The sequence below is a fragment of the Macrobrachium nipponense genome, chromosome 28 (assembly GCF_015104395.2).
Source record: "Macrobrachium nipponense isolate FS-2020 chromosome 28, ASM1510439v2, whole genome shotgun sequence".
Classification (NCBI taxonomy): domain Eukaryota; kingdom Metazoa; phylum Arthropoda; class Malacostraca; order Decapoda; family Palaemonidae; genus Macrobrachium; species Macrobrachium nipponense.
This window is the reverse complement of record NC_087217.1, coordinates 44,421,231-44,448,376: the sequence shown is the minus strand read 5'-3', so window position 1 is coordinate 44,448,376 and position 27,146 is coordinate 44,421,231. Positions and strand designations below refer to the sequence as shown.

The 27,146-nt window shown below is 37.9% G+C and overlaps 2 protein-coding genes across 3 annotated transcripts in view; one reads left to right on the top strand and one right to left on the bottom strand.

Annotated features, from left to right (window-relative positions):
• The window catches only part of LOC135201324 (uncharacterized), a 34,337-nt gene extending 25,545 nt beyond the window's left edge, over positions 1-8,792 (bottom strand). The window contains exons 1-2 of the mRNA XM_064230181.1: positions 8,680-8,792; positions 2,318-2,635 (exon numbers count right to left, since the gene is read on the bottom strand). Coding sequence (XP_064086251.1) covers positions 2,318-2,341 — 24 coding nt within the window. The 5' untranslated portion in view covers positions 2,342-2,635; positions 8,680-8,792. The remainder of the gene's footprint in view (positions 1-2,317; positions 2,636-8,679) is intronic.
• Positions 1-27,146, top strand: part of LOC135201704 (spermatogenesis-associated protein 20-like) — a 112,566-nt gene that overhangs the window by 45,405 nt on the left and 40,015 nt on the right. The window lies entirely within an intron of this gene.

Genomic DNA, 27,146 nt, shown 5'->3' with positions numbered 1-27,146 from the left:
CTGGAGAATGGTATGGTAAGAGTTACTGAGTCAGGTGATGGTGAAATATAGTGAATTGATAAAGGAATTTTGGTCTGAAATGTGGATACGAAAACGTGATCATTGGCGAATGGTATAGTGAGAGTTACTGAGTCGGGTGGTAGTGAAGTATAGTGAATTGATAAAGGAATTTTGGGCTGAATTGTAGATACGAAAACGTGATCACTGGAGAGTGGAGTATGGTGAGATTTGATGAGTAAAGTGATAGTGAATAATAGTGGAGGCGTAACATAATCTAGATACGAGAGCCTGACCGTTGGAGAATGTAGGATTATTATTATTATTATTATTATTATTATTATTATTATTATTATTATTATTATTATTAATTAATAAATCCAGAAGATGAAACCCATTCGTATGGAACATGCAGATCACAGGGGCCATTGACTTGAAACTCAAGCTTCCAAAGAATATTATGGCGTTCGTTAGGAAGACATCAGAGAAGGTAAAGGGAAATACAGAAATAGGAGATCCTACTTAATAAAAAAAAAAAAGGGTGGGGGAAGGATGGAGTAATGTAATTTAAAACTGGGAGTAAAAAAATAGAAAGAAAAATATTGGAGGCTGTGTTAAAAAAATGTTGCACGAAACAGTTTTATGTTTGGAGGGTGCAGAGCAAAAGATAAACATCGTAGAAATAAGTAACATAACAAAGATAACATTTAAAAAAGACAACATGAAATTATTTTACATTTTTTAAAAAAGTAATATAGAGAAGAGAATTTTTCGAATTAGCTAACAAATGAATGTTGTTATGAAAATGCTGTGCAAAAGAAAAAATTGTAATGGCAGAATGTATGTAAAATGTCTTTTAAGACAAAATTAATGAGAGAGAGAGAGAGAGAGAGAAGAGAGAGAGAGAGAGAGAGAGAGAGAGAGAGAATTATCTCCCCAGAGCATGAGAACGAATCTGGAGAGAGATAACGTAATATTTTTCCAATAAAAATTGAAACAAAATTGATTATTTCTATCGAGAGAGAGAGAGAGAGAGAGAGAGAGAGAGAGAGAGAGAGAGAGAGAGAGAGAGAGAGAGAAATATATATTTCCTCGGAGCATACGAACGAATCGGAAGAGAGATATCACGTAACATTTTTCCGAGAGAGAGAGAGAGAGAGGAAATCTTTCGATCAAAAGCAACATTCCGAAATCCCATCTATCACGCTTGCCAGTTGTATTGCAAGGTCGCGCGCGCAGAAGACTCAACGAGAAGAATGACAGATGACAGCGCCTGCGCAGTGCGTGCAGACGCTCTTGATGGTGAGCAGCGAGCGTGAGCGATTTCGCTTTTCATTTGTTTGTGTGATTAGGCCGCGTTAAATGAGCTTGATACATCATACTGACATCCAGACTGTATATTTTATATGTTTTTTATATGGAATTAGGTATTAAGGTCAGTTATCATAATGGGTTGCGACGTTCGTGTGTGTTCGCTGCCGTATATGTAGGCTACATATAAATATTGCATGTCAGTCTTTTCTGTATGTAATTCTGGACGTTATGCGCAATCCTCTCTCTCTCTCTCTCTCTCTCCTCTCTCTCTCTCTCTCTCTCTCTGTATGAGGTTTCTTTTCCTAAATAACGCCTTCTCTCCCCATTCCTCTCTCTCTCTCTCTCTCTCTCTCTCTCTCTCTCTCTCTCTCTCTCTCTCTCTCTCTGAAGGTTTTTCCTGAATAACCCCACTACTCTCTCGTCTCTCTCTCTCTCTCTCTCTCTCTCTATATATATATATATATATATATATATATATATATTGAATTTTCTTTTCCTAAACAACTCGTCACTTCCTCCCCCGCTTCTTCTCTCTCTCTCTTCTCTCTTATAAATATATATATAAATATATTATAGTGTATATATATTAATTTTCCTTTTCAATAACTCTCCGCCCCCTTCTCTCGTCTCTCTCCTCCTTATATCTATATATATATATATATATATATATATATAATAATATATGAATTTTTCTTTTCCTTAACGTCACCTCCCCCCTCCCCCTCCTCTCTCTCTCTCTCTCTCCTCTGCTCTCTCTCTCTCTCTCTCTCTCTCAAGTCCTTTTTTAACTAACCCCTCCCCCCTACACTCTCTCTCTTTCTCTCTCTCTCTATATATATGTGTGTGAAGTTTCTTTTCCTAAATAACCCGTCACCTCCTCCCCCCTTCTCTCTCTCTCTCTCTCTCTCTCTCTCTCTCTATATGAAGTATTTTTTCCTAAACCCGTGCCATATCTCTCTCTCTCTCTCTCTCTCTCTCTCTCTCCCGGTTCCATAGTCAGACATACCTTGGAGCCGTAAGTTTTCCTCATGTCGCAGATGCAGAGTCCAAGATGGCGCCCGGTTTTTCGACGAATTTTTACGATTTTTGGTACTTCGAATTAATGACGAAGGTCCAAAGCACGCACTATTAAAAACAAGTTTTTTTTCGCTTACTAGAATTTCACTACAACTATACTAGCTTTTTCCTTCTTTCATAAAAACGTTTGGCTTCTTCAAGCACATTTTCGAAGCACTGCTTTGTCCAACTGTTTTTTTCTTCTTTTTTTTATAACTCCTCGTTGTCCAATTGAATTTATTTCTGTGGTGTCGCCAGTTTCAGCTAACTGTTGAAAAATGAAAACACGAAGGAATTAATTTCCTGAAATGTATGATGCTGTCATTTTAAGTCTTTCTTTTATGCAGATGAATAGCCAATACATTCTTCAATTCAAAATGAAGAAAATTTGACCAACATAAAAAAGAAAGGAAAAACACCCAAATTTGCTGTAGGGGAGAAAAACCATAGACTGAAGTTAACTGGTATATTAGAAGAAAAAAAAAACATAAAAAAGCATAAACTGAAGCTAGCCGCGAGACAGAAAAAAAAGAATAAAACCACTTAAGTAGTACACTTCCAACCGAAACACACCATCAACTCGTCTCTCGCAAAAGCGAAATCCGAAACAACGCCCATTGACGGGAGACCGCGAGAACATTTCAGAGACAGCTGTGGTTGAGACGAAACTCGAGGGTGAAACGATAGAAGCAGAAGTAGCAGCCACTCCCTCTCCCTCTCAAGACGTCTGTCGGTCGGTCTGTCTGTACAGATTCCTGAGGGGTGAAGGTGTGCGAGAGAGAGAAAGAGAGAGAGAGAGAGAGAGAGGGAAAAAAACTCTACGTGTCCTCAGGGAAGCTTTATGTTAATTCAAAAACCTGGACTCCGCGTTCATGGGAGGGTCCGCCTCATCCTCGTTTCATTTACAACCTTCAGCACACTTTCTTTCTTTCTTCCCTCTTGCTTTCCTCAACCCTCTCTTGTTACGCCTTTCAAACCTCTCTGCTCACAGTTTCCCTTTCAGCGTTGACTGACCCTCACAGGCACCAGCCTCTTGGGCCTTTGGCCAAAATTCTATATTCTGTTCTACTACTTTGAGCATTGCACTTACCGTCTGCTCTCTATGAGCAAGAGCCCGTGCTGGCATAAAGCTTAATAAAAAACGGCGACAACAACAGAGCTTTACATTAAAAGGAGTAAAGATAAATCTGTTTACTACTGCTATTTTTACTGCTATTAGTGAAATGAGCAGTATGTTAGCAGAGAATGCTAAAATCTTAGCTTTTGTTTCTTCGAGTGGTAATGTTATTAAGGAAACCGCCTGTTTGGAATGAGTGTTTTTCACTCTTGACTGCCAAAGTCCTTAATGAGAGAGAGGAGAGAGAGAGAGAGAGAGAGAGAGAGAGAGAGAGAGAAGCCCTCTCGACTTCAGATTCACATACTTTCAAGTGTATTTTTTCAGATATTTAAAAAAAAAAATTCACAAAATTCAGTTCATTGATGTTTACCCACAATGGAATGCCATTGTTTTCATATCTCAATACCTGAAGGCTATGCTCTTTTCCTTTACGATCCCCAATACTTCTTCCTCTTGTAACTGGTTAATACAACCCTCTATTTATGCAAATAACGCTCTGTATGAACATGCAACTGAACCCATGAATGAAGCATCCATGCACACCACAATGCCTGCAAGCAAACACCTGCTGCATCTTCTTCGTTCAACTGTTCCTCTTGAGTGGGGTCCTGAGTGCCTGAGATCTCCACTTTCACTCTCTTGCCGCATATTTCCAGGAGAACCATATATCGTTCACGGTGTCACGGTTCTATTCCCGGCATTCACGGTGTCACGGTTTTCTTCAGGGTATTTACGTGTCACAGTTCTCTCCGTGGCATTCACGGTATCACGGTTCTGTTATAGAATTTCATTGTGTCGTGGTTCTGTTGTAGTATTTCACGGTGTCACAGTTCTGTTCTAGGAGTTGACGGTGTCATAGTTCTGTTATAGAATTTCACAGTGTTGCAGTTCTTTTATAGGATTTCACGGTGGCACAGTTCTGTTTTAGGATTTCACGGTGTCACAGTTCTGCTTTAGGATTTCACGGTGTCACGGTTCTGTTTTAGGATTTCACGTGTCACCGTTTCTGTTTCAGGATTTCACAGTGCCATGTTCCTGTTATAGAATTTCACGGTGTCACGGTTCTGTTTTAGGATTTCACGGTGTCACGGTTCTGTTATAGAATTTCACGGTGTCACAGTTCTGTTTTAGGATTTCACGGTGCCACGGTTCTGTTTAAGGATTTCACGGTGTCACGGTTCTGTTTTAGGATTTCACGGTGTCGCGGTTCTGTTTTAGGATTTCACGGTGTCGCAGCTCTGTTTTAGGATTTCACGGTGCCACGGTCCTGTTTTTAGGATTTCAATTTCAACGGTGCCACCAAAAGCACGGTTCTGTTTTAGGATTTTTCCACAGTGCCGACCCCGGTTCTGTTTTTAAAAGGATTTTCAACAACGGTGTCACAAGTTCTGTTTCACAGGATTTCACCACGATGCCGAAACGGGTTACCTGTTTTAAGAAGGATTTTCAGCGGTGCCGACGGGTTTTTTCTGTTTTTAGGATTTCCACGGTGGTCGCAGGTTCTGTTTCAAGGATTTCGACGCCGGTTGCTATGGATTCTTTGTTTTAAGGATTTTCCAATTTCACGGTGTCGCGGATTTCTGTTTTAGGATTTTCATCGGTGGCCGGTTTCTGGTTTTAAGGATTTCATGGTTTGCCACGTTCTGTTTCTTAGGTTCATGCCACGGTTCTGTTATAGAGCTTCACGGTGTCACAGTTCTGTTTTAGGATTTCACAGTGATACAGTTCTGTTTAACGCATTCACTGTGTCACAGTTCTGTTTTAGGATTTCACGGTGTCACGGTTCTGTTATAGAATTTCGCGGTGTCACAGTTCTGTTTTAGGATTTCACGGTGCCACGGTTCTGTTTTAGGATTTCACGGTGTCACGGTTCTGTTTTAGGATTTCACGGTGCCACGGTTCTGTTTTAGGATTTCACGGTGTCACCATTCTGTTTTAGGATTTCACGGTGCCATGGTTCTGTTTTAGGATTTCACGGTGTCGCGGTTCTGTATAGAATTTCGCGGTGTCACAGTTCTGTTTTAGGATTTCACGGTGTCACGGTTCTGTTTTAGGATTTCACGGTGCCACGGTTCTGTTTTAGAATTTCACGGTGTCACCGTTCTGTTTTAGGATTTCACGGTGCCATGGCTCTGTTTTAGGATTTCACAGTTCTGTTTTAGGATTTCACGGTGTTGCGGTTCTGTTTTAGGATTTCACGGTGTTGCAGTTCTGTTTTAGGATTTCACGGTGTCGCGGTTCTGTTTTAGGATTTCACAGTGCCACGGGTCTGTTTTAGGATTTCACGGTGCCACGGTTCTGTTTTAGGATTTCACGGTGCCACAGTTCAGTTTTAGGATTTCATGGTGTCGCAGTTCTGTTTCATTATTTCATGGTGCCACGGTTCTGTTTTAGGGTATCACCATGCCACGGTTCTGTTTTAGGGTATCACCATGCCACGGTTCTGTTTTAGGGTATCACCATGCCACGGTTCTGTTTTAGGATTTCACGGTGTCGCAGTTCTGTTATAGAATTTCATGGTGTCACAGTTCTGTTTTAGGATTTCACGGTGTCACGGTTCTGTTTTAGGATTTCATGGTGCCCAGCGGTTCTGTTTTAGATTCAATACTGTTGCTTTTAGTAAGAGTTGTAATATTAATAGCGCATCCTTTCCTCCACACTAACGCCCACCATAAAAAAAGGGAATGGGCGGTGCGCGTGGAATATCTTCTCTACGTCATAAAACCAGGAAATCTGCTTGTCCCCAGATCCGTTCCCGTTTTCTTTACGCTCTTATACGCCCTCCAGAAAGCAGGCCTACGCCCACACGAGGCCTATCGAGTCCCCCTAAGAACAATCCTTACGCTGAGGGTTGTAATGGAATCCCTTTTCTTTCGTGGGTTAAGAATTTAAGCAATGTTACCTATAGGGAATTAATTGCTTTTCACCTAAAGAAGATGTATAGCATTTAAATTTTTGGAGGAGAATATTGATTAATTTTTTATTTTATGAATGAAAGACATTCCATTAGAATTTAAATATATATATATCTATATATATATTATATATATATATATATATATATATATATATATATATATATATATATATATATATATAATATATATATACACATCAACACATTTACACACACTCAAGCACACACAAATATATATAATATATATATATATATAAATATATATCTATATATATATATATATATATATATAGAGAGAGAGAGAGAGGAGAGAGAGAGAGAGAGAGAGAGAGAGAGAGAGAGAGAGCTTTCTATCTAAGAACGTAACGGTACTTAGACAAACTAGAATAATAGCAATGCATATACATATCCCACCATATTATTATTATTATTTTATATTATTATTATTATTATTATTATTATTATTATTATTATTATTATTATTTCTCCTCACTAAGATCTACAAAAGCAAAAAAAAAAGCCATCGGTAAATATTCATCCCATTTCATCACGTATCCTTAATTAGGGAGCACATGTGACGTCACAAAAAGTGATGATGCAACAAGGTAAGAGTATTTACGAGTCTCTTGAAATGACAGACAATTTCCATCTTTAATTCATATGCGTAGACGGATCAGTTTCCCTTGAAACTCATATACACATTTGTTCGGGTCAATTTTATTCGTAAACTGTTGTCATTTACAAGTCATTTAAACATGTATATTAGATTTGCATATGCAATTGTAAATCACTTACACTTGTAATTCATTTGCAACTTTAATTTATTTGCACTTGTAAATCATTATCACCTGTAATTTTTATTTGCCCCTATTAATCATTTGCACCTAATTATCATTTGCACATGTAATGCACTTGCATTTGCAGGTTATGTTTGTGCGTGCTTGTGTGTGTGTATGTGTGTGTTTGTGTGTAAGTATATCACGTCACCTGTAGACACAAATAGGTAAACTTAATAATTTCCTCTCAAAAGCAAAAGAAATCGAGCAAGTTGAAGGTGAATAGCTTAGTATGTTTGCTTGTGTGTGTTTGTGTATGTGTGTGTGTTTGTGTAAATATTCCACGCCACAAACAAACACAAACAGAGATGCGTTATAGCCAATCAAAAACATTATGTTTGCTTGTGTTTGTGTAGATATTCCACTCCACAAACACAAACAGAGATGCGTTATAGCCACTCAAAAACAGTATGCTTGCTTGTGTGTGTTTGTGTAGATATTCCACGCCGCAAGCAAACACAGAGATGCTTTATAGCCACTCAATAACAGTAGTAAGTTTGTTTGATTGTGGTTGTGTGTGTGTTTGTGTAAATATTCTACGCCACAAACAAACACAAACAGAGATACGTTATAGCCACTCGAGAACTGTATGTTTGAATTTGTGTGTTTGTGTATGAGTGTGTTTTTAATGTAGATATTCCCCGCCACAAGACAGCACAAAAAGAGATACGTTACAGCTACTCATAAACTCAAAGAAATAGATGCAGGACATAAAGGAGAAAATTGAGAAACTTGGACGAAACCACAACAACAAAACCATAAAAATAAATAAAATAGATAAACAAGAAAACTGAAAGAAAAAAGACATTAAGACACTTTTTAACCCAGGTATTCAATTCAAAATAAAACTCTAAGTTAGATGAGCGAACACAGACCGATGCTGAAATCACTGGACCACCACAAGCGAAGAAGTTTTCTCAGTAAAAGCATGAGACACTGGCGGTCACTGTTTATATGAGTCACAAGGATAATAATAATAATAATAATATTTATTATTATTATTATTATTATTATTATTATTATTATTATTATTATTATTATTATTACTATGCTGAAGAACACAAAAACTTACAATACAGACGAGTAACAGAACCAGTGAGGCGTTCCAGTTCACTATAATAATAATAATAATAATAATAATAATAATAATAATAATAATAATAATAATAATAATAATAATACTTATTTTGGAGCATTATTGTTATCACTTTTGGATTCGAATAATGAATTGGAGTGTTTTTTCTTTATAGTAATTCCTGTGTTGTTAATGATAATAATAATAATAATGTTAATTGGTTTAAAAATAGCCAAAATTAAACCACACTCGAATAAAAAAACGAAACTAAATCATCACGAAATCACACCGACACAAAACGCCCACCACCAGTCAAAACCAAACCGATCTCCCGCCAACAACACTGACTGGAAAGACGCTTCCTTACGACAAGACAGGAGGACCTCCACTCGCGTTGAAGGGCAGAGCCGATCTGACGGGCCGAGCCAGACGTCGCGACGTGATATAGTAGTACCGTCCCCCGAGTTGCCGCCGCCGACGACTGTTACAGCAGATACTCTTGGCCGGTAAATGCTGGCTGGCTATGGTGTGGCCTTGGGAAGGTTTTGGTGGGGGTGGGGGAGGAGGAAGGAGGAAGGGCGTGTACGCATGTCCTCTTCTTCCCCCGACGGGAACCTTTCGCTCAAATCGTCGGGTGAAAGGGATCACCCAGTGAGGTGTCCTGGGATGGTTCTGTGCTTTCGTGCTTTGTATTATTATTATTATTATTATTATTATTATTATTATTATTATTATTATTATTATTATTATCCTAAGTAGTATTATTGTTATTGTGATAAAAATTCTACTATTATTATTATTTCTATTATTATTAGAGTTGTGATAAAAATTCGACTATTATTATTATTATTATTATTATTATTATTATTATTATTATTATTAGTATTATTATTATTATTATTCTAACACAGTTCGTAAACGGAATGTAAAACACTGAATAAGAACAAAATAGTTCCACACGTTTTAGATTACAGTTTATAATATTTATTGCTATTTTCCCTCATATCATTCATATACAATACAAAATGCTTAAAAATCCTTTCCCTTGATTTTTTTTAATTTTGAAAAATTTCAAAATTTACTTGTCTACAATCAGCCAATTTTGTAAGTTATAAAAGCTGCAAAAACTAAATTGAGAATCCTTTTCCTTGATTTTTCCTCATTTATCCTAAGCACTCTACATTCAGACTGCTTTTCCTCGATTTTTTCCTTTTTTTGTAAAATTGTGTAAAAATCTATGAGTAATCAATCAGTTTTTTAAGTAATACAGGCTACAAAAAGCCAAAAGCTTTTTCCTTTGATCATCGTTCAATATTCTTTCCTCATTTATCCTAATTACTCTAAATTCAGAATCCTTTTCCTTGATTTTTTTCCCTATCATTTTCATTGACTTTTTTTCTGCAAAATCTTATAAAAATTAAAAAGCCTACCTATTGTGTAATCAGTCACTTTTGTAACTAAATCCCCAAGTTTTTCCATATTTATCGTTCTGTACATTTTCATTGTTTGTTTTCTCGTTATACGATACGATAAACAAAAGTGTCAATTACTGGAGCACATCTGAGAAAACACTGACGTTCCCAGCTAGGAGGAAAATGATAAATTATAAAGTGCCATTTTCGCATTTCAATTTGGGAAAACAGTCATATTGATCTTACAAAAAAAATTAGCAATAGCCATTTTCGCTTTGCAGTTTGAGATACCATTATCTCCTGCGTCTAAAAAAAATAAATAATAATAAATAAATTATAAAGATCCATATTTGTGTTTCTACAGCTCAGTACACATGAGAAGATTCTCCCATAATTCTAGTAGACGAAGAGCAGTATAAAGTAATATGAACCAAACCATTCTCCGTTTACGGCAGTAATGTAAATAAATGCCTTTCAAACAAATGTGACCAACCCTTGAAGGCTTTTGGGGGAGGTGTATTTTGTGGATCCTGGAGGAAAGGGGGCGGGGTGGACTGCCCCTGGGGTAGGTGAAGGGAGGGCGATAGAGCATTCTTGTCAATCGTACCCAACAGGCGAACATTTTAGCTTCAACAACGAATGAATGCACCAACTCCAGATGATAATTCTACGTATTTTGTAACTTTTCCCAAAAACAAGTACCCCTTGAACTGTCAGGTCAGCCACCTTTTTCTCAAGATTCCCTGTAATTCATCCTGCGAAGGAAATACTTTGGGATTCTTTGGCATTCTGGGAGACATCCTTGTGGGAAGGATGGGGAAAACACACTCCAACCAGATGTCCCATTATTATCCCAAGCAATCATTTTCTCCCACCCCCTCCCCCCATCTCCACCCCGACTCCCTTTCCCCGCTGCTTAGCTGCGACTGCAGACTCGGTACTTTCACATTATGCTGCCGTACGCTTTCCTCTAACGCATCGTTACCATACGACCATAGGGACCACCAGGACTTATACAGGGGGTCCTGCTATAGGGATAAATTTCTTAGGAAGGCAATTCGACTTCGGTACGCACGCGTATGGGCGCGCGCACCACACACACACACACGCACACTGATATCTGTTATAAACATCGGTAGGAACTGTGCGTGTCTTAGCAGGCAGGGAAAAAAATCTTAAGTAACAAAAAAGTAATAGAACATGTAATCCAGAGGGTATTACTAGGACGAAATTATCGTACTCAATTGCAGACGACTGACCGTACTGGACCCTCCTTGCGTCCTGTCAGGATAACAAGAAGAAGAAGAAGAAGAAGAGGGTGACCAGTGTAAACAAACTTTCGCTTAGGTGCGGGAAAACCGGATAAAGCCTAGAAGCTGCAGTGGCATTTCCGAAGAAGTTATTCTTTTTCAGCCCCTTTTTGCCATTTCGTCCTCTTACACGCACATGTCCCGCCAATGGCAATCTTTAGAGCTTTGCCCTGTTGCAAGGGTCAATTGAAAATCGAAATACAACGTCATGAAGGCCGCCTGAAACACGTGCAAACCGACTGGGGTCGTCCAGATGATTTCATCTTTCAAGGCTGACTAAAAATAACGGGGGTCATTACCGCGCGAGACGGAAGTCAATCAGTATTCCTGAGAGCACCGATTGCAAAACAGCGATCTTTTGATTGAATAAACCATGAGAGTCGACGGAATGGCTCGGAAATAAGTGTCTCATGTTACGGAAGGACGGCAGAGATGAGGTCTGTGAGATATACAACGAGAATGCAGGTGTCTATAACTCTGGAAGGTCGTTGATGAAATACAGATTAGAAAGAGGTCAAGATATATCAGCGCAACAGGCTTGAATTTATATTTTTCAATATACTTTTTTTTTTATTTTTTAGGATGAAAGTATAGAATTAGAACTGAATTTTTATTCTCATTGGTGTTCATGGTCATACATTTAAGTGTTGCACAAGGAGGGAAATTTTCCAAAATACTTTTTTTTTAGCATGAAAGTATAGAATTAGAGCTTAATTTTTATTCCTATAAATGTACTTATTAATTTAAATGTTGCATAAGGAGATACAAAGAGAATTTTGTTTATATCACTTGTTGATGAGCACCATAATGACTACATGAATGTAATGGTGTTCCTCAGGGTAAACTTCTTGTCGTATTATTTGTATATATCATATACGTACGATATGCAGTTCAGCCTTGAAAACAAGCTTATCAGTAAGCTTATTCATGGAGAAGACGCCACTCTCCATCGATCCCATCTTCTGAGTACAGACATTCTTTAACAGATTTGGCTAAAATGGCCGCAACGGTGCAAATGATTGAGGATGAAACCAAACCTAATCAAACCCAGTGTATGATAATTGGCAGGTCATGGAAACTGGATTCCCTTCCCCACCCCCACTCCCCTAAGGGGGTGATTAGTGGTAATGATAATGATCCGTTTATTTTTCCCCCGTAGAGGGCTAGTGCCGGCAGTGCACCTTTGCAGCGTTCCTTAGGCCCTTCACTGCAACCCCTTTCATTCCTTTCACTGTGCCTAACATTTAAAATACTGAAAGGCATAACAAAAGAAGACAGTAACCTAATTACGTTAAACGACAGCCAGACAAGAAATAATGGATGGAAACAAGAACTGAAGACGTACGACACATCCCATTGTGGGAACTTCTTTACATACAAGATATGTGACACGTGGAATAAACTGCCAACAGGAGTTGTAAACAGCAACAGTGTGGAAGAGTTTAACAGAAAGCTAGACAAAATCATTAGGACACTGTGAATGCACAGTAAAACCTGCTCCTACAGATAAGTGAGCACACGATGTCTCCTCGAATGGACTAAGAAGTCTTTGAGACATCCTAATCCTTGTAACTCCTAATGAAGTGGAAGGAGGAAGGTCAGTAAGGTAAAATCGCGAGAGATAATGCAACTTGAAGGCTAAGGATGTTTCCGGGGGAAACTTTTCGTACTAAAGAAAAAAATGAAAAACGGGAAACGTAGTGGCAATGATAAAAGAGAGACAGAGAGAGCGGGGGTGCCATGAGTAATCAGCGATAGGTGGCTGAAAAGAGAGAGAGAGAGAGAGAGAACGAAGGGCAGACAACTACCAAGGGGGAATGAGAAAGAAGACAGGGAGAGAGTGAGACAGAAAGGAAAGGAGGAGAATGAGAGAGCGAAGGAAAGAGGAGGAATGAGAGAGAGAGAAGACAAGGAGGAGAATAAAAGAGAGAGCGGGAAAGGAGGAGAACGAGGGAGACAAGGCAAGAAAGAGAGTCAGAAGGAAGGAAATGAGGAGAACTGACAATTTCATAAATGAGAGAAAGATGGAAAGTGACGCAGTTGTCAGCATTGGGAAGCACCACCAAAACAAATAAAAAAAAGAGAAAAGGAGATAGAGAGAATATGAAATAGGGAAAAAATCCATAAAAGAGTAGAAAAAAATCAGGATGTAGAGAGAATATGAAACAGAGAAAAAATCCTTAAAAGAGTAGAAAAAATCAGGAGATAGAGAGAATATGAAATAGGGAAAAAATCCATAAAAGAGTAAAAAAAAATCAGGAGATAGAGAGAATATGAAATAGGGAAAAAATCCATAAAAGTAGAAAAAATCAGGAGATAGAGAGAATATGAAATAGGGAAAAAATCCACAAAAGTAGAAAAAATCAGGAGATAGAGAGAATATGAAATATGGAAAAAATCCATAAAAGTAGAAAAAATCAGGAGATAGAGAGAATCTGAAGTAAGGAAAAAATCCATAAAAGTAGAAAAAATCAGGAGATAGAGAGAATATGAAATAGGGGGAAAATCCATAAAAGAGTAGAAAAAATCAGGAGATAGAGAGAATATGAAATAAGGAAAAAATCAATAAAAGAATAGAAAAAAATCAGGAGATAGAGAGAATATGAAACAGGGAAAAAATCCTTAAAAGAGTATAAAAAAAATAAGGAGATAGAGAGAATATGAAATAAGGAAAAAATCCACAAAAGAATAGAAAAACATCAGGAGATAGAGAGAATATCAAACAGGGAAAAAATCCTTGAACGAGTATAAAAAAAATCAGGAGGTATAAAGAATATGAAACCGGGAAAAAAGCCATAAAAGAGTACAATTCAAGACAGAAGAAGAAGAGAGGAAAGAAGAAGCAGGAAGTAACCCGAAAATGGCCAGCCTTCACGAGGAGCCAAAACCAGGAAGGTGGGAGGATGGAAAAGGCGCTTAAATTCGCTGACATTCACGTCACAATTGACGAGCGAATGCTGGGTAACTGGGTGAGGACTGAGGAGTAGTGGGGTGGGAGGGGCCGGGGGAGACCTAGAGAGGGGGCGTGGCTATGTGCGTCAGGACGAGGCGTGAAGTATATTATTGTTTATGAAGGTTTTCTGGTTTTATTTAGAAATATTCAGGAGGTAAATATGGTTTACGAATCTTGTACGAAAAGTTATATAGCATAACGGTGAAGTGATTTATAAGGATGACAAGGAATTATATAAGGATATATATATATATATATATATATATATATATATATATATATATATGTATATATATATATATAATATATATATATATATATATATATATATATATAGGGTAGGTTATCATTAGTTGACCATATTAAAAATTCCCTTTCAATATGATGTATACTTACATTACTAGACTTGAATCAGCTGCTTGACCCGTTATCATTTCCAGTGACCTATTGCTTCTTGTATGTGTGTATATATATATATATATATATATATATATATATATATATATATATATATATATATATATATATATATATAAGAATTAAGCTGCAAATGCGTTTTAATATCTAATTCTCTCTACCCCGGAATGAATATATTTTCATATATGTTAAACGAAGGGGATTTTTTTTAGTTGATAGGAAATTCGTCGGCTCGTGGACTCGAACCACTGAAAACAAGAATTCAAGTTCGTACCGTAACGCTTTCCGTGATTCGAGTCCACGAGCCGACGAATTGCTTACCAACGAGAAAATTGCCCTTTGGTTAACATACGTGAAAATATATTATTTCGAAGTAGAGCGAATTGGATATTGAAGGACATTTGTAGCTTCCTGCTTACATATATGAATCACGGTGATGTCATAAAATCCATGCATATATATTTGTGTGTGCGTGTGTTGGCCGAGTCGATACCGTCACTGAAGTCCTGATTTCTCCTCTGTCCGCTGGGCACTGGTTCGAACCCACGAGAGCACGAATTTCTTACCAACTAAAAAATTCCCCTTCGGTTAACATGTATGAAAATATATTCATACTGAGGTAGAGCGGATTAGATATGAAAGGACATTTGAAGCTTAATGCATATATGTATATTCGAGCTACAAATGTCCTTTAATATCTAATTCACTATATCTCGGAATTTATATATATGTATATATATATATATATATATATATATATATATATGTGTGTGTGTGTGTGTGTGTGTGTGTGTGTGTGTGTGTAAATACCGAAGGGGAATTTTTGAGTTGATAATTTCGTCCTCTCGTGGGTTCGACAGAGACGAAATCAATTCCGAGGTAGAGCGAATTAGATAATAAAGGACATTTGTAGCTCTAATATGTGTATATATATAATATATATATATATATATATATATATATATATATATATATATATATATAATATATATATATGTATATACGTATATATATATATATATATATACATATGTATATATATATATATATATATATATATATGTATATATATATATATTATAATGAATATATATATATATATATATAAGGCGGGTCAAAGCAAAAGCATAGGAGATGAACGATGACTCCACCACTATCACCTCTAAACTCACCACTCCATTTTTTCCGGTCGCTTGTACCCCCTCCAGCAAACCCTTCATTAAGATCATCGTGGAAAGATAAAATCACGATAAACGCAGGAAGTGGGAGATAAGAGACTCATTAGACTGCAATTTGAATTTACCTTTTTGTCGACGCCGGAGAACTCTCGTCTGATCATCAAAATGCGATGGTCGAGGGGGGGGGGTTGTATTTAAATGGTTCTCTCTCTCTCTCTCTCTCTCTCTCTCTCTCTCTCTCTCGTTTTTTTAATTTTCAAATGCATTCATTTAGGTATACGCGGAAATTATATATTTATATATATATTATATATATATATATATAGAGAGAGAGAGAGAGAGAGAGAAGAGACAAAGAGAGACGAGAGAGAGAGAGAGAGAGAGAGATGGACTACCCGAATTCCACAGAAAACAAAGTTTCTGACCAATTTTTTATTTTTACCGAATGCAACACAATGTCATGTGACGACCCCCTCCCCCACCGCTCCCCCTCCCCTACCTTCACCCCCACAATAAAATGGAGGAAGAGGAAGAAGCATCGCATAAATCCCCAACAAAAGAAGATAGAAGAAAGGAAGACAGAAATAAGAGGCGTTACATCAATTTTCCTCCCAAGCGCTCACAATATTAACGTCGAACTGAAGGTCGGCGTGAGTATGCGATCGTCGAAGGAGTTACAAGAATTAGGATGTCTCAAAGACTTGTTAGTCCATCCTAAGAGGAGACATCGTGTGCTCACTTATCTCTAGGCGCAGGTTTTACTGTGCATTCACAGTGTCCTCCTAATGATTTTGTCTAGCTTTCTTTTAAACTCTTCCACACTGTTGCTGTTTACAACTTGTGGTGGCAGTGTATTCCACGTGTCACATATCTTGTATGTAAAGAAGTTCCCACAATGGGATGTGTTGTATCTCTTCAGTTCTAGTTTCCACCCATTATAAGGAAGAGACAAGAGAAGTGAGGGAATAAAAAGGGTGGATCGGAGAAAATGGAATAACGTCAACATCTAGCAAAGACAAAGAGAGTAAGGAGATGGAGAAGATAGGAGAAAAAGCAATAACGAAAAGAGCTAACAAAGACGAAGAAGGTGGAAGGTAGAAAAAGCAATAACGAAAAGAGATAACAAAGACTGAAGATAGTAAGTGAATGATGAAGGTAGAAGGAGAAAAAGCAATAACGTAAAGAACTAAGAAAAAGAAGGCGGAAGGTAGAAAAGCAACAATGAAAAGATATAACAAACACAGAAGAAGTGAGGAAACGAGGAAGGTGCAGCAATAAAAACAGTAACATCAAGAAATAAGAAAGGCAAAGAAAGAGGAAATAAAGAAGACGAAAGAAAAAAAATATTAACGAAAAGAGACAGAGAGGACGGAAAGATATAACGAACAGTGATTAAAAGAGACAGAGATAGCTGAAAGATATGACGAATAGGGAATGAAAGAGACAGAGAGAATTGAAAGAGATGACGAATAGTGAATGAAAGAGACAGAGAGAATTAAAAGAGATGGTGAGGAAACGGTGATGATGAGTGAGGAAATGTATAAGAAAGTTCCAAGTGAGGACAGGCTTAGAATATTGAAGAAAAAAACAGCAAATGGAGCTTACAGAGAATGTGCCGCAAGAAAAAAAACTTTAAAAACAAATAAAGAAAAAGGCGATGCCTACGTAGGTAAAGAGAAAAATAAATAAAGAGAAATAACAGATATGAAAATATGCCTTCTTAATGCTTGGAAACTTGCAACAGAGTCTAGTTACCAGGAGTGAGCGGCATAGATCCACAATGAAACCCAAGAAAAATTAGATGCACTGACAGAAACCCATCTTTTTTAAGAACGTTTTGAACGCAATAGAAAGCCTTTCCAGTGGATCTGATAAAGATGATAACGTTCCAAGTTAAATAGAAAAAAAGTATAGAGGAACATGAGCACTAACAGGAAGCCACCTCTTTCAAGAACGTTTTGAACGCAATAGAACGCCTTTCCAGTGTGTTCTTATAAAGAATAAAAACGTTCTAAGTTAAATAGAAAAAAAAAGTATAGAGGAACATAAGTACTAACAGAAAGCCACCTCTTTCAAGAACGTTTTGAACGCAATAGAACTCTGTCTTTCAGTGGATTTGATAAAGAATAAAAACGTTCTAAGTTAAATAAAAAAAAAAAGTATAAAGGATAAACCGTAAATGTTCACATGCACAGTTCAAATATGTCACTAGACCCTATGAATCATTTTCTGTGATATTAAGATTCAACTGGTGTAGTCCGATTAAGGCGTTTCCTTTAGAGAGAGAGAGAGAGAATATCCAATCGCGGAAGGGCGATATTTATATAACACTTGAACTTTATCATTTTCATATTCATTTTTACTCTTGTTTCCTGTTTGTGTATTTTCGAGATGTTGCCAAATATTTCTCGTGATATCCGCGTTCCCCTTTGTGGTTCATCTTATACACCGTAAACAGAATCACAAGAACTAAGAAAGTTGCAATATTAGTGACCTACAAAATAATATCTCATGAAGTTCGAATCCTTCGCACCAAATCTCAGGAAGTGAATAGTGCAAAAGTGCAAAACATCGTGAACGGATGAAAGTGAATTGCACCATTTCACTTTTTTCGAATTCTCGACTGAAAAGAAACTCGTGGTCAGTTTAACTTCTTCTTTTTCCATTCTCTTCATTACTCCGTTTTGTCTTGAAATGAGGAGTTCCTGCATGGAGAGATCCCCGAGGTGTTTATGTCTTGAGAGAGAGAGAGAGAGAGAAAAGTAGCACCCGTATTGTAGCACTTATACTCCCTGACTTCTGAAATAGTATATGATTCGGCTCACTACTGACAGTAGTGATTTCCTTGCGCGTTGGTATTGTTAGAAGTTCATTAACAGTCGTCACTTTATATATATATATATATATATATATATATATATATATATATATATATACTATATATGTGTGTATTTATATAGATATATATATATATTAATATATATATATATATATATATATATCTATTTATATATATACTGTATATATTATGTTATTTAGGCATAAATTTACCTTGCATATTAAATTATGTTTTATACTACTCTCTGCAAAGACACACACACAGACAAGCACAGACAGACAGCTTCATAAAATTCAATCTGTATGTCATTTTTCCTCAGTTCCATCTCGCCCGCCGCCCGCCACCACCACACTACACCAAAGACAAAAAAAAATATATAAGAAAAAATGAAAATATCTCCGGGTGGTCGAGCAGCGCTTGAAGGTGTCTAGACTAATCTTCAGTTCCCTTTGCCTTTAAAAAAAAAAATGTCAGCATTGCTCATTGCTCCATCTGTTGGACGAGATTGGAAACGACCGCTGAGTGCAAAAGGAAGGAGCCGTCTAGAAGATTCTTGCGTAACAATTGCAGGTATTGTTCTCCATTGCTAAGAAGAACATTTTACAAATAACCGGAGGCTTGTTGGTGTTCTCCACTGCTAAAGGAATCGCTACAAATGACTGGAGACTTCTGTTCTCCACTGCTAAGAGGAACAATTTACAAATAACCAAAGACTTGTTGATGTTCTTCACTACTAAGAGAAACGCTACAAACACCTGCAGGCTATTATTCTCCATTGCTAAGAGAAACGCTTTGCAAATCTCTGGTCGGTTACCTCCTTTTTTTCTTCCTTTTTCCCCCCAGTGGCCTGGGGTAAGATGTGTGACAAATGGTCTCCTACCTGAGTAAGGAAATGACTTTAGACAGTCTTTATTTTTTGCGTACACGCAAAGCATAAATCTCTCGTAGAAAGCAAACCTCCACTAATGACAACAGAATTTGTTATTGTTATTGTCCAGATCGACTTAGAATATTAAACGTTTGGTTTAGACACTCTGACCCAGACAAGTCCCATACGTGGCGAAGGTAGATGAATAATTCCGATTCCACCGAGATAATTAAATTGTATTTTTCTTTAAATCCATCATTCGTAATTCATCAGTGATTGGGCATATTTTTTTTAGACAGACAGGCGGATATATAGACAGTTTAACAAACAAACTAAGATTTCCTATCTCAACTCACGATCGGTAGCCAGGCTGCGCTACTAAGAAGATAGCTGACGGGCATAAGCGAATATTGGCCAGACAATCAATTGTAAAACCTTTTTCTCCATAATTCCTTCGGGGTATAGAGTCATCAGGAACGTAATGTACTTTCTTTTTCTTCTGTAGCATTTACCGGATCAGGAAAGATGAAATGTGTGCGCGCGCGCGTGTGTGTGTGTATGTACGTATGTGAATGTGCGTGTATGTGTATGTTTGTGTGTACAAGTGTAGGTGTATGAGTATATTGTGTATACTAGTGTTTGTATGTACATTTATGTGTAGTATCAGTGTGTATGTGTGTATGCGTACGTGTATGTATTGTGTATGAGTATTTGTATGTTTGTTTGTATGTGTACGTGTGTGTTTACGCACGTGTGTATCAGTATGTGTAAGTGTGTGTATAAGTGTATACGTATGTATTGTACATGCGTATATATGTGTACTTGCGTGCCTGTCTGTGACGTGTGTGTAAGTGTATATGTACTTGTTTGTGTGTACGTGTGTGTATATGTGTACGTTACGTGTGTATTATGTACGTTGTGTGTCAGATCCCTCAGGACCCATGCAGGCAACCGTCATTAATCACGGCATTTCCAGAATTATTTTTATCACAAGAAAATCAAGACTGATTTCGACTAATTTCTTAATTACACGGACGCACAACCAGGAAAAAAAAAAAAACTGTTAAAACGTCTAAACTAATATTAACGATGTCATTTCGCAAGCAGAAGTAAACGTTCGCATGGAAAATAGCTAATTAGTCAGAGAGAGAGAGAGAGAGTCGCCGTAAAAGTTTGGTTTGTCGCCCATCACGAAAATAAGATTATTACAGTCATCTTCTAAAAATGAGAGTTAAGTGGACCATAAGGTATTGCGTAACTTCTACATTCGTCTGCCTTAACCTTTCGTTTTTTGTATGATTCAATTTTATTATTATTATTATCATTGAAACCAGCATTCTTTGGAAGCTTGAATTCCAAGTCAATGGCCGCTGTGTGCTTGTTCCAAGTGAATAGGTTTCATTATATAATAATAATAATAATAATAATAATAATAATAATAATAATAATAATAATAATAATAATAATAATAATAATAATAATAACCAACCAGGAAAGACTATACTGCCAACTAAGAGGGGAAGACAACCACCAAGAAATTCCTGAAGCCGAACCAAGTAAGAGACTCTGGGAAAACATATGGAGCAATCCGGTATCACACAACAAACATGCAACATGGCTCCAGGAAGTCAAGGAAGAAGAAACAAGGAGAAGAAAACAAAGATTCACAGAGATCACGACAGACAGTCAGACACCAACTAAAGAAAACGCCAAACTGGAAAGCCCCAGGTCCCGATGAAGTCCATGGATACTGGCTCAAAAACTTCAAGGCCCTACACCCACGAATAGCAGAACAACTCCAGCATTGTATCTCAAATCACCATGCACCCAAATGGGTGACCACAGGAAGAAGATCCTTAGTACAAAAAGACAAGAGTAAGGGAAATATAGCCAGTAACTACAGGCTTATCACCTGCCTACCAATAATGTGGAAGCTACTAACAAGTATCATCAGTGAAAGGCTATACAATTACCTAGAGGAGACAAACACCATCCCCCACCAACAGAAAGGCTGCAGAAGGAAGTGTAGGGGCACAAAAGACCAGCTCCTGATGGACAAAATGGTAATGATGAACAGTAGGAGCAACCTAAGCATGGCATGGATAGACTATAAGAAAGCCTTCGACATGATACCACACACACATGGCTAATAGAATGCCTGAAAATATATGGGGCAGAGGAAAACACCACCGGCTTCCTCAAAAATACAATGCACAACTGGAATACAATACTTACAAGCTCTGGAATAAATATAGCAGAGGTTAATATCAGGAGAGGGATCTTCCAGGGCGACTCACTGTCCCCACTACTCTTCGTAGTAGCCATGATTCCCATGACAAAAGTACTACAGAAGATGGATGCCGGGTACCAACTCAAGAAAAGAGGCAACAGAATCAACCATCTGATGTTCATGGACGACATCAAGCTGTATGATAAGAGCATCAAGGAAATAGATATCCTTATACAGACTGTAAGGATTGTATCTGGGAACATCAGGATGGAGTTTGGAATAGAAAAATGCGCCTTTGTCAACATACAAAAAGGCAAAGTAACGAGAACTGAAGGGATAAAGCTACCAGATGGGAGCAATATCAAACACATAGATGAGACAGTATACAAATACCAGGGAATAATGGAAGGAGGGGATATAAAACACCAAGAGATGAAGGACACGATCAGGAAAGAATATATGCAGAGACTCAAGGCCATACTCAAGTCAAAACTCAACGCCGGAAATATGATAAAAGCCATAAACACATGGTCAGTGCCAGTAATCAGATACAGCACAGGAATAGTGGAATGGACGAAGGCAGAACTCCGCAGCATAGATCAGAAAACCAGGAAACATATGACAATACACAAAGCACTACACCCAAGAGCAAATACGGACAGACTGTACATAACACGAAAGGAAGGAGGGACAGGACTACTAAGTATAGAGGACTGCGTCAACATCGAGAACAGAGCACTGAAAACCAGTGAAGACGACTGGCTAAAGAGTGCATGGGAAGAAGGACTAATAAAGGTAGACGAAGACCCAGAAATATACACAGGAGAATGACAAACAGAACAGAGGACTGGCACAACAAACCAATGCACGGACAATACATGAGACAGACTAAAGAACTAGCCAGCGATGACACATGGCAATGGCTACAGAGGGGAGAGCTAAAGAAGGAAACTGAAGGAATGATAACAGCGGCACAAGATCAGGCCCTAAGAACCAGATATGTTCAAAGAACGATAGACGGAAATAACATCTCTCATATGTAGGAAGTGCAATACGAAAAATGAAACCATAAACCACATAGCAAGCGAATGCCCGGCACTTGCACAGAACCAGTACAAAAAGAGGCATGATTCAGTGGCAAAAGCCCTCCACTGGAGCCTGTGCAAGAAACATCAGATACCTTGCAGTAATAAGTGGTACGAGCACCAACCTGAGGGAGTGATAGAAAACGATCAGGTAAAGATCCTCTGGGACTATGGTATCAGAACGGATAGGGTGATACGTGCAAATAGACCAGACGTGGCGTTGATTGACAAAGTCAAGAAGAAAGTATCACTCATTGATGTCGCAATACCATGGGACACCAGAGTTGAAGAGAAAGAGAGGGAAAAAATGGATAAGTATCAAGATCTGAAAATAGAAATAAGAAGGATATGAGATATGCCAGTGGAAATCGTACCCATAATCATAGGAGCACTAGGCACGATCCCAAGATCCCTGAAAAGGAATCTAGAAAAACTAGAGGCTGAAGTAGCTCCAGGACTCATGCAGAAGAGTGTGATCCTAGAAACGGTGCACATAGTAAGAAAAGTGATGGACTCCTAAGGAGGCAGGATGCAACCCGGAACCCCACACTATAAATACCACCCAGTCGAATTGGAGGACTGTGATAGAGCAAAAAAAGAAAAAAAAAATTATTATTATTATTATTATTAAATAATAATAGTAATAATAATAATAACAATATTATTATTGTTTTTTTTTTTTGCTCTATCACAGTCCTCCAATTCGACTGGGTGGTAATTATAGTGTGGGGTTCCGGGTTGCATCCTGCCTCCTTAGGAGTCCATCACTTTTCTTACTATGTGTCACCGTTTCTAGGATCACACTCTTCTGCATGAGTCCTGGAGCTACTTCAGCCTCTAGTTTTTCTAGATTCCTTTTCAGGGATCTTGGGATCGTGCCTAGTGCTCCTATGATTATGGGTACGATTTCCACTTGCATATCTCATATCCTTCTTATTTCTATTTTCAGATCTTGATACTTATCCATTTTTTCCCTCTCTTTCTCTTCAACTCTGGTGTCCCATGGTATTGCGACATCAATGAGTGATACTTTCTTCTTGACTTTGTCAATCAACGCCACGTCTGGTCTATTTGCACGTATCACCCTATCCGTTCTGATACCATAGTCCCAGAGGATCTTTACCTGATCGTTTTCTATCACTCCCTCAGGTTGGTGCTCGTACCACTTATTACTGCAAGGTATCTGATGTTTCTTGCACAGGCTCCAGTGGAGGGCTTTTGCCACTGAATCATGCCTCTTTTTGTACTGGTTCTGTGCAAGTGCCGGGCATTCGCTTGCTATGTGGTTTATGGTTTCATTTTTCGTATTACACCTCCTGCACATGGGAGAGATGTTATTTCCGTCTATCGTTCTTTGAACATATCTGGTTCTTAGGGCCTGATCTTGTGCCACTGTTATCATTCCTTCAGTTTCCTTCTTTAGCTCTCCCCTCTGTAGCCATTGCCATGTGTCATCGCTGGCTAGTTCTTTAGTCTGTCTCATGTATTGTCCGTGCATTGGTTTGTTGTGCCAGTCCTCTGTTCTGTTTGTCATTCTCCTGTCTGTATTTTTCTGGGTCTTCGTCTACTTATATTAGTCCTTCTTCCCATGCACTCTTTAGCCAGTCGTCTTCACTGGTTTTCAGATATTGCCCCAGTGCTCTGTTTTCGATGTTGACGCAGTCCTCTATACTTAGTAGTCCTGTCCCTCCTTCCTTTCGTGTTATGTACAGTCCGTCCGTATTTGCTCTTGGGTGTAGTGCTTTGTGTATTGTCATATGTTTCCTGGTTTTCTGATCTATGCTGCGGAGTTCTGCCTTCGTCCATTCCACTATTCTTGTGCTGTATCTGATTACTGGCACTCCCCATGTGTTTATGGCTTTTATCATATTTCCGGCGTTGAGTTTTGACTTGAGTATCGCCTTGAGTCTCTGCATATATTCTTTCCTGATCGTGTCCTTCATCTCTTGGTGTTTTATTATTATTATTATTATTATTATTATTATTATTATTATTATTATTATTATTATTATTATATTCTTTCTTCGTTATTTAACCTAGTGGCCGCCACTTCAGTAGCTCACCAGCGACGGTAGAGTGAGCGTGCGTCCCATGGCTCCGGAAAGCGCTGCCAGATGCACGATCCATGGCTAACTTTAACCTTAAATAAAGTTAAAACTTCTGAAGCTAGAGGGCTGAAATTTGGTACGCTTAATGACTGGAGGCTGGATGATCAACATACCAATTTGCACCCCTCTAACCTCAGTAGTTTTCTTTGTTTTTCCTAGATCTGACGGTGCAGTAGTTTTCATTTTATAGAAAACTAAAACTCAGCTAGCTGTACAATTCCATGGTACGGCTCAACCTCTCTGTGAAGTCCCAGCAAGAGCTAGTGTTCCAAGTCTTCTTCTCCTTGAATTCGTATGCGAGGAAGACATCGCAAGATCGTCTCTGTAAATAAATGGTTCTAAAATTTTGCACCGTCTTGATATCCTTTGGATATCCTTACGTCTGCGACGAAAGCTACGATTCCTGTCACGTAAGGATTCCCCCTCTGCCACGCGACGGGAATTGGTCGCGGAAGGAAGAATTAATTGAGTTCTAGTTATTCATTTGTTTTGCTTGGTAACACTCGCTTTTTGCTTGTCTCTTGTACCTGTTTGCCTTGAAAGTGACATTTGATGCTCTGGCTAACTTGCTCCGGGCTTTTTCAGGCCATAATTGATGCCTGTTATTGTCTGGAAGCTATTTCGTTAAAAGGACACGTTCGAACACACACTACGATGGATGCTGTAGTTATTACAGTCTTTGCTCTCTCTCTCTCTCTCTCTCTCTCTCTCTCTCTCTCTCTCTCTCTAGAGCCACCCCTTATTAGATTAGAGTTAACACTTTTATATATATATATATATATATATATATATATATATATATAGATAGATAGATAGATAGATAGATAGATAGATAGATAAATGCATATATATATATATATATATAATATATATATATATATATATATATTATATATATGATGTGTGTGTGCAATGAATTTTTATCACATCACCGTGATTCATATACATGCATTAAGCTACAAATGTCCTTTAATATCCAATTCGCTCTACCTTGGAATTGATATTTTCATTTTCCATTATGTTTAATGTACTCTTTATATATATATATATAATATATATATATCTATATATATATATATATATATATATATATATATGTAATATATATATATATATATATATATATATATATATATTATATATATAGTTGTTCAAGACGTTCATTATAACCAAAATCATAACCAGAAATATCTTAAACGATTCCTACAGTGATAATAGAGTTCTACAGAGATCCCCTACATGATTTCTACAGTGACAATAGACAGGTTTAATCACCAGAGCGCAAAGATCATAATCATTTCTTTTACAAAGTTGACCATCTGATCTGAATGCGGAATTAGAAAGTACGTGATGGCGTCTGTCCTTAACCCAAAATCAATGTTTAGATAGAAACAAAGGGGGTAGGAGGTTGGAGGGAGGGGGTAGGGGGATTCGTAAATGAAAATACTTATCAACATGACCAGGAGAAACCGTCACCCCCCCACCCCCACCCCCGCCGCAATGCCAAATAAATATTCGTGTTGTTTTGAATCTCTCCGTTGTGGCACAACTGCTCAATTTGCATGACAGTCAGAGAGAGGCCCGAGTCCGTCCGCTACCTCCTCCTCCTCCTTAAGGATGACTTGCAACTCTGCAAACAAAATCGCAAGTAGTTTCGAGTTACTCAACGCCATGACGGTGCAAGTTTGGACATTTCCTATAGAACTCTATTGTTACTGTAAAAATCATGTAGGGGATTTCTGTAGAACTCGGTATTGTCACTATAGAAATCGTTTAGGGGATTTCTGTAGAACTCTGTTGTCACTAGAAATCATTTAGGGGATCTCTGTAGAACTCTGTATTGTCACTGTTGAAATCATGTAGGGGATTTCTGTAGAACTCTGTATTGTCACTGTTGAAATCATTTAGGGGATTTCTGTAGAACTCTGTATTGTCACTGTTGAAATCATGTAGGGGATTTCTGTAGAACTCTGTATTGTCACTGTAGAAATCATTTAGGAGATTTCTATAGAACTGTATTGTCACTGTAGAAATCATTTAGGAGACTTCTTTAGAACTCTATTGTTACTGTTGAAATCATTTAGAGGATCTCTGTAGAACTCTGTATTGTCACTGTAGAAATCATGAAGGGGATTTCTATAGAACTCTGTATTGTCACTATAGAAATCACTTAGGGGATTTCTGTAGAAGTCTATTGTCACTGTAGAAATTGTTTAGGGGATTCCAGAACTGCTAAATATATGCCACTGCTGTGTCCACGAGTACGTTTATGAGGTGTACAAGTCGTTAGCTGTAATCCCTGTCGAGTAATGATTATGAACGATACCAACGTTCTTCTTTCTTCAGCTGTAGGATTTCTGGGCAGCCTTTGTTGCCAGCTTTTATCTTCTTAGATATACATTTGGAAGTTGCGTTAACTCTTTCCCACCAACCT